This window comes from Xiphophorus hellerii, chromosome 22 (assembly GCF_003331165.1).
Source record: "Xiphophorus hellerii strain 12219 chromosome 22, Xiphophorus_hellerii-4.1, whole genome shotgun sequence".
In the NCBI taxonomy this organism is placed as follows: Eukaryota; Metazoa; Chordata; class Actinopteri; order Cyprinodontiformes; family Poeciliidae; genus Xiphophorus; species Xiphophorus hellerii.
The window spans coordinates 15,423,360-15,441,202 of record NC_045693.1 but is presented as its reverse complement, the minus strand read 5'-3'; the positions used below and the strand labels follow the sequence as shown (position 1 = coordinate 15,441,202).

At 36.3% G+C, this 17,843-nt stretch overlaps 1 protein-coding gene across 1 annotated transcript in view; it reads right to left on the bottom strand.

Moving 5' to 3' along the window:
- Positions 1-511: 511 nt before the first annotated feature.
- Positions 512-17,843, bottom strand: part of LOC116713541 (zinc finger matrin-type protein 4) — a 65,797-nt gene continuing 48,465 nt past the window's right edge. Inside the window, exon 7 of the mRNA XM_032553727.1 lies at positions 512-5,760. Within this exon, the coding sequence (XP_032409618.1) occupies positions 5,739-5,760 (22 nt within the window). The 3' untranslated portion in view covers positions 512-5,738. The remainder of the gene's footprint in view (positions 5,761-17,843) is intronic.

Sequence of the window (17,843 nt, the reverse complement as noted above, 5' to 3'; positions counted from 1 at the left end):
TTCTCTGCATGCATGAGAAAAGTAAGGTTTTAATTATGGATAAACAGAGAAATCAACTGATGAGCTAGACTCTTAAGTGTAGATGCAGCTACTGAGTTAAGAGGACACATAATTAAACTTCAACCCTTAACTTTGAAGTATTAGGGTTACAATTAATAAAGACCAGTTCAGGTGCCACTCCTGTTCACTGGAGATCAAGGCTGTTCTTCCCATGAACTCCAATGAAACACATTAGAAATAGTGTTTTCTGGTAAATTCGTTTGAAATAAAATTCAGATGAAAGGAGAGTATGGATCCTGTCATGTATCAATGGTTCAGACTTGTTGAGGTGGCATTTCGGTGTGAGGGATCTTTTCTTGGCTCATGTTGTACCCATAGCACCACTTGAGCATCGTTTAACCACTGCAGGATGCCGGGTATGCAAGCTGCAGCGTTACTTAATGACCACAGTGTACCCACATCATGGTGGTTACTTTCAGAAGGATAATGCATGATGTAATGAAAGACCAAATCATCTCAAAGTGATTTTATGAACATGACGATGAGTTCACTGTACTCCAACAGTCACAGATCTCAGTGTAAGCAGAACATCTTTCAAATGAAGTGGAACAGAAAATTTGCACTATGGACGTCCAGATGAAAAATGTAAATAAACTGCATAATGTTGACAGGTTGTTGAATCTACACCACAAAAAAATCAAAGCTTTTCCTAAGGCAGGAGTGTCCAGACCAATGTTACAAAACTGTACCTAATAAATTGGCCATATGTCTAATACATTTATCTAATATTTTGGGTCTTAAAGTGAGTCAGAATTGACTCAGAGTGGTACAGTGGGTCAAAGCTTGAAAAAAGAAATACGATCTGATATAGGTCACAACATACCAGTCGGTGCCTGCATAATGTTAATTAAGTATTAAGGTCTCTGTGTGTAAAAATGCTTTTTATCAAGATTCCATGAAAAATAAAATAAAAGTTATAAAAGAACAAAATTAAGTAATTTCTGCAAAAGTGTTAGGCTGTTCATTCATGTGTTAGGAATATTTGTTAAATGTCTTCTAGTGGAGCAAAAAAAAAACAACAAACAAACAAGAAAAACAGGTTTGGATTTTGCAAGAGATGACAGATATAGATGTCAGTTTCATTGTATTCATCATCAGGTGTGTTTACAAATGTGCTTACAGTACACATCTAACAAAGAGTCTCTCACTGTCAGTGCAGCTAAAAGCTTCACATTCTGACACCCACTGAAAAGCATTTTATCACACAATTCCTACTCATAGATAAAGCTCTCTCACATATTATGTAACATCTACTAAAATATGTGACTCATGGCACAGTTGGCCTTTTGCACGGGCTGAGATATTGACACATATCTATTGTGAGTAAACCAGTGCAGGAGAGAGCAGTCAGTAAGTATACATGAAAACAGTCTGATGCACATAATAAAAAAACAAAAAAATCCAGCTGTATCTTGAATCTTTTGTTTTTAAAAAAACATTTTCTGATTATATGCGGGTATATTTATCATGAGGACTGCGTATTTCATGATAAAAACATCTCCCAGCATAAATCCTACTAGCAAACACACAGCTACTTGCTGCCTTTTGGTCCTTCATCACATTTTTCAGGTTATTATTTCCACAAAAAAGAAAAACATAAAAACACGACTCATCAAATGATTTTATTCCAGTGCCTGCATATTATAATTCTCATTAATAGAATAAGAAACATTACCACTCTTGGCTCAGTGCAGATAAACACTATAAATACAAAACTCTTCTTTTCAAAACACAAGTTTCACCTGCTGCTATTGTTAAAGAACACACACTGCTTTTTTTCATAAATAAACTATCTCATTTCAAGCCCACGCTCTACGGTGGTTAATCTTACGGCATAATTGCATAAAAAAATTGGAACTCTCCCACATCTCAGATGGAAATCTTTCCAAAAAAGGTTCAGAGTGGTTAACGCTGCTCATTGTAAAAGGGAAAAAAGAACAATTTTTTTAAAAACTTTTTTCACACCGTTAAAACCAAAATGTAGATCCAGTCTTTTAAGTTTACATACACTTATCTTAGCATCAACGTCGTTCATCGCTTGTCCCCACCTAGACGGTGTGACCTGGAGGCAGGCAACGCTAACATTAAAAAGAGGAAAAGAAAATATTGTCAAACGACTTCCCTTTTTCCCCAATTCTATGTGAGTAATGTAAGGAGCATCCCCTGATGTTTTACATCATGGAAGAACTGCGATAAAATATGGTTGCGTCACACTGCTGACCAATAACTCTCAAAGTTAGTACTAAGTTACAGAGCTATTACAGTTTTTTTTTTAAAGAATCTGACACATATTTAATCATCTCTAATGTACTTACTGATTTAGTTGTGTCACATGTAAAGTACCAAACTGGTGTCAAATAGATTAACTAATTAATCTTTGTTTTTCTGATAAACTGAAATTGTTGTGGGCACGTGGGTGCGAAGTGCAGCATTCATGCTAGAACCACTGCTGATTATGAACAAACTATTATATTTTATAAACAAGAAATATGTGAACAACTTTTGATTTTATTTTTCTAATCTGAAAATTGTCAAAATTATAGACACGGGCTTAATAATATGCACACAGTCAAATATTCCTTAACAAGTTGTATCTTGACAACAGGCTTTATCTAGCTAATAACACGTTTCTGACATAATTTTGTTTGGATATTCACTGAACTGGAACTGAAAATGACTGCAGCACCAGTTTCACTAAAGGGAGTTTTACATCTATTCAATGAATAGATGTCGACCAAGAAAGACACTGCTGTTCTATAATACCTTCTGAAGTTTTGCGGTCTGAGGAGACAGAGACAAAGCTATTTTAACTACAGTGGTGCGAACATTTGGAGGAGTCATTGTGAAGGTCTCAAACTTCACACAGTCTCGGCTGTGGTGGAAATAGAATTAACGGAGAAAAAAACCAAACCTTTTTCGCACATGACCATGTAGGTTTGCATTTTTTTTCTCCATTAAAAACTGCATTTTGTGTTAAAGCCTACTTGTGTTGTCATTGACTATATTTAAATTGGTCTGAAGTGTGACAAACATACAAAAAAAAAGAAATCAGTGCAAATAGTGAAGAAGACTGCCCTGCAATTTTTCAACAAATATACCAAATATGCATCATACCTATCCTTTAAGTGGATAAAACAGACAAACAGGAACAGACTATTTTTCAAGCTGATCCAAAAATCCTGTAAAAAAACAGACGCCCAACATCAAGCGAGAATTATGCAATAAGTTTGTTGATGGCTAGAAAGAGGATCTTCTCGAAGTGCAATATTCTAACCAAAATATGACCGAATATTAATGAAATCAAATGTATATTTTTGAATCTGTCAATATCTGGATCTAAGAAAATCCACAATAAACAGTAAATTTGTTCACCCGTGTACCGTTAATTTAGTTTGATCAGTCCAGCTTAAATATAGATTTTAAAGGGGAAAAGATGGCAATGATGAGTGTATGTAAACGTTTTCCTGGAACTGTGACAGCTCAGAATATTTCTTCTTAGTTCTTCCATAAGCTGATAGAAAAATAAGAGTGACTTCTATTCTCCTTGCTATTACATCCCATCTTTGTTCACTGAAAGAAGCTTTGAATCCTCTATTAAAACTCTCAGGCAGAAGAAACAACACAAGGCCATTATGCTGCAGTGACAGGTCTAATATCCAAGTATCAAACTGTTTTTCTTTGTGGGATGAATAAATCACTTCTGAAAGTGACCTTTAAGTTCCATTGCAAGCATGTGCTGTAATGCATTACAAAGCGATTCCTAAAAAGCAGCACTACAGTCAAAACACGCAATACGTAGGCTCGAAAAAAGTCAAATCAATGCAATGGTTGCATGCATCGAAAACAATCCCCATTGTATTAGGTGCTACATGAATAGGGAGGGAAGCTTGTTTTCCTCTGGCTATAGCAACCAAAAAAATATAGAAATATTATCTACATGTTGCCCTTTACAGAGAGAGCTTCTGTCACCTCCAACCTGCATTTGACATCAATACTTAGTGCAGTGGGAATGTTTTCAACAGTAGATGATTCACAGACTCTCATCAACAGTAAAACTCAGAGTCTCTTTGCTCGTTTACCCTTTTTCTCCAGATTCTGATTAGGAGGGAGACATATATTGAAAACAGACCAATCCACCACGCTGACAGGCATTGCTATGTTCAAAACAAAAACATTTCTTTGTTTGAAGCTATGGCAAGTCATGCAGTCAGTCGTGGCTGAGGTCACAGGGGATTTTCTTGCTCTTAGACTTTAAAGTCTGGGCCTGAGTAAGTTTCAAGTGGTCTGAAAGTGAACCGTGCATACAGCCTGACCATCATCAAACTCATCGCTGCATTACAGTGCCTTGCAAAAGCAGTCGTACACATTCAAGCTTTTCGTGTTTTGTCATGTCAGAACTGTAACATTCGATGCATTTTATTGAGGTTTTATATGATTAATCTATACAAAGTACTGCATAATTGTGAAGTAGAAGAAAAACAATGGATGGCTTTCAAAATTGTTTGCAAATAAAACTGAGAAGTGTGGCATGCACATATACATACATACTGTACCTGTGTCAAGATTTATAAATACAGTCATATCCAATAAATCAGAACATTTTTAAGTTAATTTTTTTTCAGTAGCAAACTTTAGTAGTAGTAACTTTCACTAAAAAAGTAGATTAATTACACACATACTGATGTTCCCAAGCTTTTATTTCTATTTATTTAGAGTTTTTTGTATGACTTTAACTAATTAAAACATGACATTTTAGAAATGTACTTGAGACCAATAGAAAAAACATTTTTAATACAGAAATGTGGACTTAATGAAAAGTATGTTCGACGCTTCAATGTTATTTTCAACAGATGCACATCAGAAGACATTTTCTAATATACTGAATATGACGTTCAATTTCATCCCATCAAATCTGACTGAGCTTGAGCTAGTTAGAAAACAAAATTGAGTAAAGGTTTCCCCCTCTGGATGTGCAGATAGTGATATGACCCACAGGACTTGAAGTAGTTACTGTAGAGGAAGGTATAGAGTCAATAGAGCTGAAGAAAAAGATGTCAGAGTTTTGAGATCCTCCAACTCACAACATTATATTAAACTTGTCATAAATGCTTTTGTGATTGTGGTTTTAATGTAAGAAAATCTGAAAAGGTTCAAAGCGTATGAATACTTTTGCAAGGCACTGTATTAGAAACACAAAGACATAAAGGATCGTATCCAGACTCAGATCACTGTCAGAACACATGGGTCACCACTAGTCACAGAGTTATTAGTACTCCTGTAATGTGGCGATCAACTTAATGATTATTACCAGTCTGGGTAATGCAGTGACATCAGTTTAATTTATGATTGTGGTTCACAGAGGAGCTTCGTGGTAATCCTCAGTTGCAAGTCTTCTGACGATCGTTCAGACCGTTCAACAATCCAACACAATGTGCTGAATGTACCTCGAATACTGAAATGAACACACCGTTATTCCCTACATACACTTACTTTAGATATGTGCATAGATACCCACAACACACACCTATACACGCACACCCCCACACACGCACCCACACATGCACGCAAGCATAGACACTGCAGTTAATCTGCACTACTTTCTGGCACAAAGTCCTTTTTTTCTGAAGTTGTTTATCCCAATCTGTCTTCGTTGCTTCTTCTATCCCGTGTGGTCTGACTTACTGCTGGTGTTGCTTTAGGCTGAAAAACAAAACACAGGAAAGAATATGTTAGTCTTGTTCTTCAGATTTGACAGGACCTGGCCTTTTTAACCACAGGGAGCATGAAACCCAGTGGAGTGAAAGATCTTACCTGGTCCCTTTGAACTAATCCTATTTTTCTGTAAGGCCATTTGACATTTTAAATCCAGAGCAGATGGCACAATAAACACAGTCATCATTAGTATTTTAACAAGACAAACATACAGCAACATAATACTGTAATTCTGCATTGCTGCTACTTCTCATTACTTGCTCCACTTAAAACAAATCCCCTTTACTGCGAAGTACAGCTCGGCAATATGCGAAACATTAACCAATACTCCTTCTCCACTGTCTTCCCATAATTACAGTCATCTGTTATGCCCGCTATCTGGCAGTGCTCCAAATTAAAACAAAGAAAATAGATAGGAGCATAAACCCTCATGTTTAAAGTGCAATATTTGCTGTGGATTTGGCCTTTATCATGAACCGCTAATTGTTTTTTCTCGATGACAGCCGCTGCGGTTGCATTCTGCAGCTTTATCACTATGAAATAAAACAAGTGGAGAGGCAAGGAAGCCGTATTCAATTAAAACAAAAGCGATAAGTCGGACTGAAGATCATAGAAGCCATCTCACACCACACTGAGTGAGCCTTATTTTTGAAGAGTTATAGAGGACAAACATCCTGGGAAATCCTGCCGCAGATCTGTATCAGTGAGATGACAAACGTGAGCCAGAGATGCGTGCTGTACGGAGTCATAACACAAACGTATAATATCTTCTTTATCTCTTAAGAATTATTGTGTTATAGATCCTCCATTCAGCCTGGGATGCTATTATCATTTCTTTTATTATACAGCTCTGGGATCATTTTAGACTCAGTGTGAGCTTATGCTTCTCACCCTTTACCTTAGTTGAAACAAACAAACAAGATGGAAAAAAAAAAGTCTCCTCCATACGCTGCGGCCAATTTGAGCCTAAAATGAAAACATGAACCACAGACAGCATGACCAATTCCACTCTTTTCATCACAGTCTTTGGTAAATTGCCACCCCTTCACAGTGTACCTTCATAATCACCGTTTGTGCAAACACAGTGACAGATTTTGAGAAAGAAAGGAAAATTTGCAGGCAAACCAGCCTGTCAGCGCCCATCTCGGTAATGGCTGTTAAAACATTGGCTCCTGCAGCCTGTCTGCTCTGTCAGGACCTATCTGTTGGAGTCTCAGAAGAGAGGGACGGCCTGAGTGAGGAAGCTTGTTTTGTTTTCTGGAAGGGGACGGGTAGCAGCCAGAAGGGCTGAGAGATGAGAGAGGCAGAGAAAAAAAAAGTAACACAGAAAAGAGAATGACTAGTTAAATTACAGTGGCAATACATTTTATGTACCACGAACCATAAAAATTCATATGTTGACACTGTCAATTATTTTGTTTTTCTAATGAAAGTATGTGGTATTTGAAAAGGGCAAAATAACAAATAAATATATAACAAAGAAATTTGTAATATTGGTAGATCTATTTACTGACTGTTTACTGTGTTTGCCTGAGAAAAGTGATGCAGTAGGTTGATCAACGCTGCAGACTTACTCATCAGCAAGATAAATTCATGAACAGAAATTGTGAAGACACTTCCATATGTACAGATGGAGTTAAATTTATATTTAGCTTTATGTCAAACAAATCAGCCATTATTACCACTGTTATTTGTTTCACATTTGCCTGGAAATGTTCTGTATCTTCTCTGTTTCTATGGGGACATCATTGCTTGTCTTAAAATAAGATATACAGAAGATTGCTTTAGCATTATAAATCTGCAGTATATAGCTGAAGTTCAAATTATATTAGTCTCACTGTCTTGTAAAAGCTTTACCAGCGTTGGCCCAAAAAACTATTCACATCTCCTAAAGTGGGAAGACAACAACAACAACACAATCATAAATAAACACAAATAATCTGAGATGTAAAAGAATTACACAAAGAAAAACAGAAAAAAATACTAAAGCATGGGGAGCAAAGACGGAAATATAAGTCAAGCTGAGGAAGGAGGCAGAAAAAAGGTCATGGTCTGTGAATGAACAGGCTGTTAATGGACTAATCCAATCATCTGTCTCTGGGTCACATGTGTGCGATGTAAGATATATGAGGAGAGTGTGACAGTGGGTTCAAAGAGAGAGCATGCGCCTCTAATAACCACCGGAGGTGTTTGTGGAGATTTGAAGGTCACTTTTGCATGCTGTGAGTGTGTACTCATTTATGGAGCCCAGGACCTTTTGTGATGTATTTACTAACCTTCTGAAGCCTTGAAGAAACCTTTTAGAAACCTTCAAGAAACCTTCAAGAAACCTTCAAGAAACCTTGAAGCCTGGTCCTAAGCCAGTGGACCCCGTTTATAGAAGTAGACATAAATGCAAAGAATGTCCTAATATGGGTTACAATGCAAACATTTCTCACTCTGTGAGGCCCATTGTTCTGACAAATACTCATGTTTGCCAGGATTTGGGTCCCACAAGGAGAAGGGCTCTTTTTGGGTCAAAGGTTAGGTAACATAAACTCAAGGTATGAATTGCGTTTATGTTACAGTTAGGGTTAGGCAACAGAAATGAACAAAAAATGAATGGAAGTCAAGGAAAAACCCCGTCTGTGTGAGTAAGGAAGAATTTACATTTGGTTAAACTTGCAAGAAAATGCACCTTGAAGAAATATTAGTAGTGATTTTCACATTTATCACTTTTCCAGTCCAAGTAGCTATAAGCAATAGATGGGAGCATGGAGAGATTTCAGAGGGTGAAGGTTGCAAAACTGCACTGGTCACCCATGTTCAGATGTCACTGGACCAACAATATTCTTCTATCATATAAACTTAAATGTCACTTAAGCCGTCCCGGGGTCTCTCTGAGCTGAACCTTGACAAGTATAGAAGCTGACAGCAGATAAATCTTAAAATACCAGTCGAGAGAGTGGAAGTTAACTCCATTATTTTTATGTGAAGTAATTAGATTTTTTTATGGGAAAAATCTCAAGAGTACATTTTTGGTTTGAAGCAATTTGCTTTTATAAGCATTCAGGCCCAGCAGCAAGGTTGATACTGGACCTGTTTTACCCAGGTAAGAATATTACAACTAAAAGTGGTTTTGGACGATGCAGCCCTAACATTTATTCTCTGAAAGACATAATTTTCCCAAAACGTTCTCATTGGCCCCTATTTTTAGCAATAAACTCCAACCAATAATTCTGTCACAGTGATTACAGTTTATACCTTACTGCAAACCACTGAAAGCCCACTTGAAATATAACTGTAATAAACTTTGGATTTAGTAGAAGACTTTAGTATTTCTCTACTTTAAAGGTAAGCAGAAGATCTTTAGCTACACCATTGGTTTAAGAAGATTGTTTACTCTCCCCGCCTCCACAAACACTGAAAGCAAAAGCCTGCTTAATTTAATAGATAAAAATTTATTAAATGAACTAATTTCCAAATAACCTTAGTGAATATTATTTGAATAGTTGAGTGTAGGCATTCAAAAACCTGATGACATTCAAAATAAGTGATGTTGTTTGCACCAAGATGAAATTACTCCTGCTAAACGTTAATAGAAGATTTACCTGGCCAAGGAGTTTAGAGTGGGAATGATTTAAATCAAATGCTGTGAAAATATCACCTTTAATAAATGTTTATCATCCTCCCACCACAAAACTCTCATTTAGGCATTAGTTTATGTAGTGGAAATGACAGGGGTAACAAAGAATTTCCCTCTGGAACTAATACAGTATTATCTTATTTTATCCTTTTTATCTTAACTTGATTTAGGTGGATTTCTTTAGAGATCCATAACATGTATACATCTAATCAGCTATTCATTGCAATTAAGAAAAGGTTATATTGAACTCTAGCATATGTTTTAGTGTGTTGTAGGGCTTTCATTATGCAGGCACACATTGCATGTTACACGTTGCCTGGGTCATTTGAAAATCATCCCCGTAATTAATAATTTATTGCAAGTGGATGTTCAAGGGGTGCACTGCAGAGTATTATTAGTAGTCAATTATAATATTTAACCCTTTTTTCTTCAAATCTTTACAATATGCGTGCACAATATGCTACATGTAGCCTATACAGATCATCTAGTTGCATAATGTTCAGACAATGCCTACTTTCTGAAAATAAAACCAGATGGTACTGCAGACGTACACAAATACGTGTGTACGTCACGTATTTGACGTACACACGTCAAATAATCTTGTTGAAAGCAAAATGTGTTTAGTACATCCTATGTCTATTTAAATCAGTCAGAGAAAGCTAAAAGCAATGCTGATTTGTGTCTTTTGAATATTATCTTTGATTCAGCTTAAAAAACTGTAATCTATCTTGAGTTATTAATATTTCAAGAGCAGCATGTGTAGCCCCTGCATCTTTAAACAAAGTGAAAATTGTCTGCCTAAATCACAATATTATTTCTGGTACACTGCACCAGAAGATATGGCCAAGATTTTTAGGAGAAAAGAAGAATTTATTCAAGATGCATTTGCCCACTGTGATGGAGACCACGGGTTCCATCCCATGTTGATTATTGATATTATGTTGTTTTCAGTTCAAATGTGTTTGTATTAGTTTTTGTTTAGTTATATTGTGACATTTGGTGAACATTCTTTGTGGGGGGGAGACTGGCCATCTTTCCTGTTCGGAGAATGTGGGAGAGAGGAGGAAATGTCAGTTCGTTTTGATTTAGATTAGTTCAATTTGAGTTAATTGAGTATTTGCCTTTCTGGGTGTGTCTCAGCAAGGTGGATCAGAGAGGGAGACGAATGCTCCTGGAGCATACCAACTTCCATTAAGAGGGGGAATACTCTGATGATTTATATTTAGTTATATTTACTTTTGATTGACTTTAGATTAGTTTAATTTTAATAATTTGCATGCATGTAAATATTTGTTGGATCATTTATTGTTAGGTTTGTGTAAGTAGTGTTTGTTTGTCTTTTCTTTTTGGATCACCCCTTTACCTGGTGTAAGTGTTGGAACTTGCCTCAGGTATAAATGTCAGCTTCTTTGTTTCACTGAAAAAGGGTGCTGGTGTAATGAAGATTTGGAGCTCCCAAATAAATCCACCTCAAAGACATTTGTTGCCTCACTTCCTTCTTGAAACGCAGAGCCTCCGCCGGTCAAAGTGACACCCACTAACAACAATACAATATGATCCTTTGCACTACACCTGCCTTTGTCATAGGGAAGCAAAAAGCTGAAAAAAAAGATGGCAGTTAAATTAATTTTTTTAATACTTTTTACTCAGGTAATTACATAATGGCTACTCTTGAGTCAAAACATGTTGAAGTATTCCTATTCTTAGTTCAGTATAATTTTGTTTATCCTAGCCACATCTGTGTGTCAGTGATCAGTACAACCCTTCTTTTCTTCCATGTTTTTCTGGAAGTGACCTTTATTTGCAACAATTCAGACATGTAATAAGTAGAGAGAGAGACAGAGAGGTCAGAGATCCCATGGTCAAACATGCTACTTTTCATGCCATAATAATTTTGTTATAATAAAAAAACAACATTCCAGATTAATAGGAAATGTGTCAATATTCTAAGAAAACAAATGATCAGTTTTTCCACAACATACAAATGTTTATTTTTCTTGAGAAAACAGAATAATTAACTCATAATCTGGCTGTTCTTTGCTTGCACCAACACCTCACTCGAATTATTAATATCTCAATTTCAATTTAATTCTGAATATCTCTAAAATGTATGTCTTCTAAAAGCCTATTTGTGGCACAGAAACAATACTGGAAACAATACTAGTCTGAAAACAGACAGTGTGCTTTTTATTATTTATGAAAGGTAAGATGCCACCAGACTCACTGAAATCTTTTATAACTTAGTGGCTATCCCCTGGTTGAGTGTTGTCCTACTTCAGCTGACTTGATTCTACTTTTAGTAACAGCCTAATTTATTGTTCCTGTAAAACCTTTATTTGGAGTCTGATTTCTTTGCCAGGTAAACGGTCGGGAGACAGCAGTAGCTTAAGGGCAGAGACCGAGTCATGGTCATCACGTAAGCTTAACATCACAGCTACCCTAAGCATCTGCATCTGTGCATCTACATCGGTATTACTGTCTATATGTGCATGATTGTGGTTGCATTTTTTAGTTACATCTATCCATTTTTATCTTGAAGATGTCTTTACATGATAATTGATGTGACCTGAAATATTGTATTATCTCTAGATTGTGAGTCTGCAGTCCTTTTCAGTTGAAAACGGTCGTCAGGACAAACACCTGTAAGAAACTTTTTCTAAACTGACACAACTGTTCAGTTGGAATCGGAAAAAGACTCATTTGAAGTTAGTTGTAAAAGTCTAAAAGTCAAAGTTACTGTGACCTAGATTTTCTTCATTCTTGTGAATGTGACATTTCAGGAACACCTTGAGGGAATGTCTTCAACTTGGAGACATGCGTCTACTTGGACAGAGAATGAAATGATGACATTTTACATCCAAAAGGTCAAAAGTGAATTTTTCATTGCCAATACACAACAGCACTGTCTTAACTTGAATAATTCTGTAATCTAAGAAACTTGGGAGGCTTGGCTGCAAAATGCAACTTGACAAACCCTATCTATGATATGCTAGAAACATATCATAATACAAATCATGTCTAGTTAATCATAGATAGATGATTTGAAAAAATCCTTTGAGGAATGTGTTATGAAGGAAAACACAGTTTCATGGCAGAAGGGGGTCCAACTTGGTAGAAGTTGGTATGCCTAGTAAATTACCCATTTATTGTAGATTATATGACTTTAAATCAATTACTACTTGTTATTAAACAGGGAAACTACAGAACCAAACAGACGAATTTTAAAGCAGAATAAATGAATCAGCAGAAAACTTGTTGAAAAGAGACAAGGATAATAAAACAATATTTTCAGTTCTATATTGATCATCTTACAAAGGTATTTATTTAAAAATTGCAAAACAAATTATATTTATATTTCACTTTAGGTGAAGTGCATTATCTTTGTAATGAGGAAAATTGAAAAAAGTTTGCCTTTCACAGAGCTTTCTTGTAACCTTTGAAAGTTATTCAAAGTTGTTTTGAGCAATATTTCCCCAGGCTTTCTGAAGGTCTGTTTGCTTTCACACTTTCTTCATTCATTCTGTCAAAAGAAAAACTCTATTACAGCACCAGAAAGTCTGATGAACTATTGATTGCTTCAGACCACTTTAAACTCCACTTATTTCTTTATACACAATGTATTGAGACTTCCAAATCTCATATGAAAGCCTAGATACTCCAAAAGTGTATAAAGAAATAAAAAATGGTTTAAAAATTTTCCGGTGTACATATTTTTCAAATGTAACAACTGTGGATGTGCAAGTGACTTTATATTTAGGGTTCCTTTTTGGAATTTGTTGCTAGAAAATAAAATAGCGGGTCAGACTTCTGCTAAATTGTATTCTTGCTGAAACTAGAAAACATTTTTTTTGACAATATTACAGATAATTCTACCTGACAGTAGGGTATACCATGCTACAAGTAAAATACTTGATTTTTATACAATAGCAAAGCTAAAACATGTTTCAACTCCTGCTGGCTGGGGGCCTACTTCCCATTGTTTCATTTTCACGTTAGCAATTAAGTTATTAGATTTTAAGAGTGCTTCAGTTGGAGACTTATATTGTGTTTTCCAGTTCATGTGCCTGATTCAGTTTTGTTGTTTGTCCGCTGGCCAGCTAAGTGCATGGGCTTAATCACCACACAGTGTAAACTGTAAAAAATGTTCTGCCAGTTTATCATGTCATATCTACTGCTGTTATCCTTTACAGGTCCAATTACAGTAGCCAGTTTGGACCAACTGTGGAGTGTGCAGTGCTTCCAGTGACCTGCGGCTGCCTGTGAAGCAGATGGCCGGCTTAGATAAGACAGAGAAGCTGGTAGACTGAGGAGTCCAGCTGTTTATGTGATAGAAAAATCTGTTTTTGTTTTAGGATGATGGATTCCTAATGCCAATCACCACACAAAACACACATACACACGCACGCAGACTCACACTTATCATGGATGTTTCTTCAGTGGAAGCTAATCCTCTGCCACTGCCAGCCGCGCTTTCATCTCATCCAGAAAGCTTCTTATACAAACCAAAGCTCGTACTTAGTATGAAAGAACTCATATACAACACAAACATGAATATGCTCCCAAAGACTGAGAAAGACCTAAATCTTTGACCTTATCGAAATATTGCCCAAGAAATAAAAAATCACAACATATAAAAAGAACTCCCCATATAGCCACTTTCATGTACAAAGATAATTCTTAGAGACTAACGAGGTTTGTTTCCACTGCAGTAATCTTTTTCAGGACCAAAGTTTTCTGGAGCTACTGCTCAACTTTATCTCAGTAATTTCAACTACAAAACAAGAGGCCAAATAACATTAGCAGCTACCTGCAGAAATGACCCCGGCAGGGTGGTATTCTTTGATCAGAGATTTGTACATTTTTGTTGGTGGTTGAATTTTTACAGTACTGTATTTTAACTGTAACTTAAACCCTTACACACTTAGCTTTTTTGCTTTTAATTTTAAATTACACAACAAGCAACAAGACTAATTTTTTTGCAAACAGAAATTAAACCAGTGACTCATGTTAGATGTCCTAGATTTTCATAAATCAGAAAACCCAAGAAATACTGAAAAAAACAACAACAAACAAACAAAAAAAACAACAGTCAGCTCAAAGCCACTTTATGAGATTTAAACCAGTCATCAGTGGCAGTTTTCCATATGGGTCATATGGGCATTTGCCCAGGGCAGCATAAGAAAGAGGGACACCCCCGAACCAAACACATGTAAACAATCATAAGTCAGTTGTATCTTAAATGGTTTTGTTAATGCTGTCATACGTCTTGTTCAATTAAACGTCGGGAGCAAGAAAATCTTAAAAGTTTCATATGTTGTAGAAATAAAGCTGTAGAACTGATATTCATGCTGTGTTAGTCTGATCAAGTCTCTATAATTGCCTTCTGGATTCTGCTGTTGTGGAACAATTGTTGATGCTGAATCAATAACATTTCTTCAGTGTGAGGGACCCTCTCAGGTTGTTTTTGGAAAACATCTTGTTTGCATGGTTAAAATGTACCTTTGAGTTTTATTATGTCATTATTATATCATTCCATGGACAATAAAGGATAGAATAAGATGCCTGTTGGCGTGGGAACAATGGGAGATGAGGCTTATCCTAAACTGTTGTCAGACAGATTTTTGGTGCAGTGTTGTGTTTCACCTAAGTGACTAGGTGAATACAGAGGAAGTGAGGCTGATGAGGTGGAACCTTTACTCTTGTTTTCTGTTACCCAGAGGATCGATACCGCAGTGCAACAGAGCTGGCCAGGCTTCAGGTTTCAGAATCAGTTGTGTTCAGTCTCTCAACGCCTGCAATGTGTCAGAGTGGTTGCACTAAAAACATCCTGTGCTTCGAGACTTTTCAGTTTGACATGTAATGGACTTAATTCAATTAACTGTGGAAATGCAGTAACAGTTTGAACTTGTTAAAATTCTTCTCATGCTCCATATTTGTGTTTGTGCATGCTTGTGTGTGTGAGACCTCTTTTTTATGCATTGTAAGGACCATTTTCCAAACAGATACTACATTGTTGGGACAACTGGTCTTAATGTGACCCAAAGCTCAGGCTCCATAAGGTGAAGTGCTGTTTTTGGGTTAGATTTAGGTGTGACTTGAGTTTAGGTTAATTTTAGGGTTAGGAATAGACTAGTATTGGTTATGGTTGGGGTGTGGTTTAGGCATAACTGCAGTTACTAAAATGATTGGAAGTCAATACAAAGTCCTAATGTGAGTAAAAATACAAACTGGCATGGGTGTGGGTGTGTGTGTGTGTGTGTGAAAGATATCATCCTCAGCAACCTTCCTCCTGTCCTCAAATGCTGCAATGTTGAGGTGTCATCATAAACTCAGTGAGTCAGAAAATGTATCTAATACTTCTCTTGTACCTTTTGTAACCATTTCTTATGCTGACTGGTGTGAGAGCAGTAAAAACTAAAGCCCTGTGCCTCCCCTGTAAGTCTTCCTTATTTATTCCTATCCGTCTCTGGCCTATCCATCCTTTCCATCCTAAAGCTCTGCACCTGTCAGCAATGCTGGGTTAACCTCATCGTCCACTCCAAATCTCCTCTATATCTCCAGCTCTAACATTTTGCCCAGGCTAGAAGATTTATTGTTAACTGCAGTTCTGTTTCACTCTCTCTTTATTATCTTTGCAGTGCCCTTTCTGCAATACATGTTGCCTCTCTTTGTGAAAAAGAAACAATACTATAGAGACATTTCTTAATTTTACTGTGGCCTCTTGCTATCTCTAAACCCCATCGTCTCAAACCTGATGTCTCTTTCCCTCTCCCTGCGTCTTGTCTCATCTGTCTCTTGGTGTCTGCGGTCGATGCTGTCAATTAGTCTTGCTTATGTTCTCTTTGTCATAAACATGACTCTTTTAGTGTCTGCAGTCTGCGACAGTAAAACTGACACAAGAGAGTTATGAACAGTCATCTTTTGCCACAATATTTTTCCTGTGTAGAGTTATGATACTTTAGAAAAATCCCACTTTCTGTGAGTTTAGATCCTACTTTTTATCCAGAGCTCTGTGTACAGGTCTGTTTGGTGTCCAGAACTTAATCTTTATTCTCACGTCAAGATATAATCTTAAGCAATCTCTTCCAATTAACAACAGCTCCTTACAAGTACATAAAGCAGCTGACAAATTGTTATACCAACATGTTGACATGAGACATTGATGGTATGTGGGCAGTCGTATTTTAATGGTGATTAAAAACACAGACTAACTAAACACCACTGTTAAAGAACAATCATGTTATTTCTCTTTAACAGGTTATTTTGAGGTAGTTTTATTTTTTTCTCCTCAAACATGTTTGAATTGCCCTTGCCGGAGAGGAACGTTGAAGGTTGAGTAATTAAAAAAAAAAACACATTTCTGATTCCTTAACTGTAAAACAAAAGAAAACATGAATAGAAAGCCAAAACACCTGATGGTTTTTTTATATCTGGCAAAAATGCTGATGTTAATTTCACAGCTTTGAATACATCGATGCATTCACCCATGCATCACTACACAGCCTGCAACCACACTCAGAGCTATCTCATGGTAAATGTATGTAATATAATGGTTCTGTTTCAGATTATATTTTGCTGGTGGATATAAAGTATTTTTCATTTTGTAGGTTACAATGGCAGTACAGCTGTTGAGCTCGGCGCTCATCCTTCATTTGTCATTTATGTAGTCTTTCCACACTGCTAAACAATGTTAAACTCCATCTGACAGGAATAAGACAAAACAACTTTGAAGAAAATGTTGTACAGAAATATCTGACATCACTTTGATGTGGCATCTCCAAGGCGACTATTCCATTCAGTTATATACTGTATATATATATATATATATATATATGTATCCCTTGTTTCAATAGCTGTTTGTTTTTCCAAAATTATGCTTTTAGATAAAAGTAGATCTTTTATTGTTTAAACATAATGCAAAGTATTTTTTTTTTTGGCTTAATTAAAGTTCCATAAAGCTCGATGCGAGTGGATTTATTCTCTGGACCAAAGAGTTCCCTGTACAAAGCACGGTCGAACCAACTCAGACAGAGCGCTTTCAGGGTTGAAAAAGAAAGAAAAGTGTAGGCAGTGAATCCATAGCAGCAATGCACTCTGTTTATGCTGTTGCTTTGATGGGAGGCAAGTGTCTTAGACTATATTCATATTTTTTGACTAAATTTAATGTATTAAAGCCTTTTCTCATAGGTATTTGTAATGGGTCTTTGAGTCTAAAACAGAGACTCAGAATGCACAGAGATGTACATTCATAGTTGTTCTTGCTTCTTAAACATAATCATAATGCATGTTAGTAAATTGGAAAGTAATTCAATTCAAAAAGGAAGACTTAAAAATAGATTCATTAGATGCAAAATAATTACTTCTGTTAATGTTAAAGTTTATTGGTAATAGCAAATATATATTAAAAAAATCAGTTTTATTGGTCTTATTGGACTGGATAGTTGAC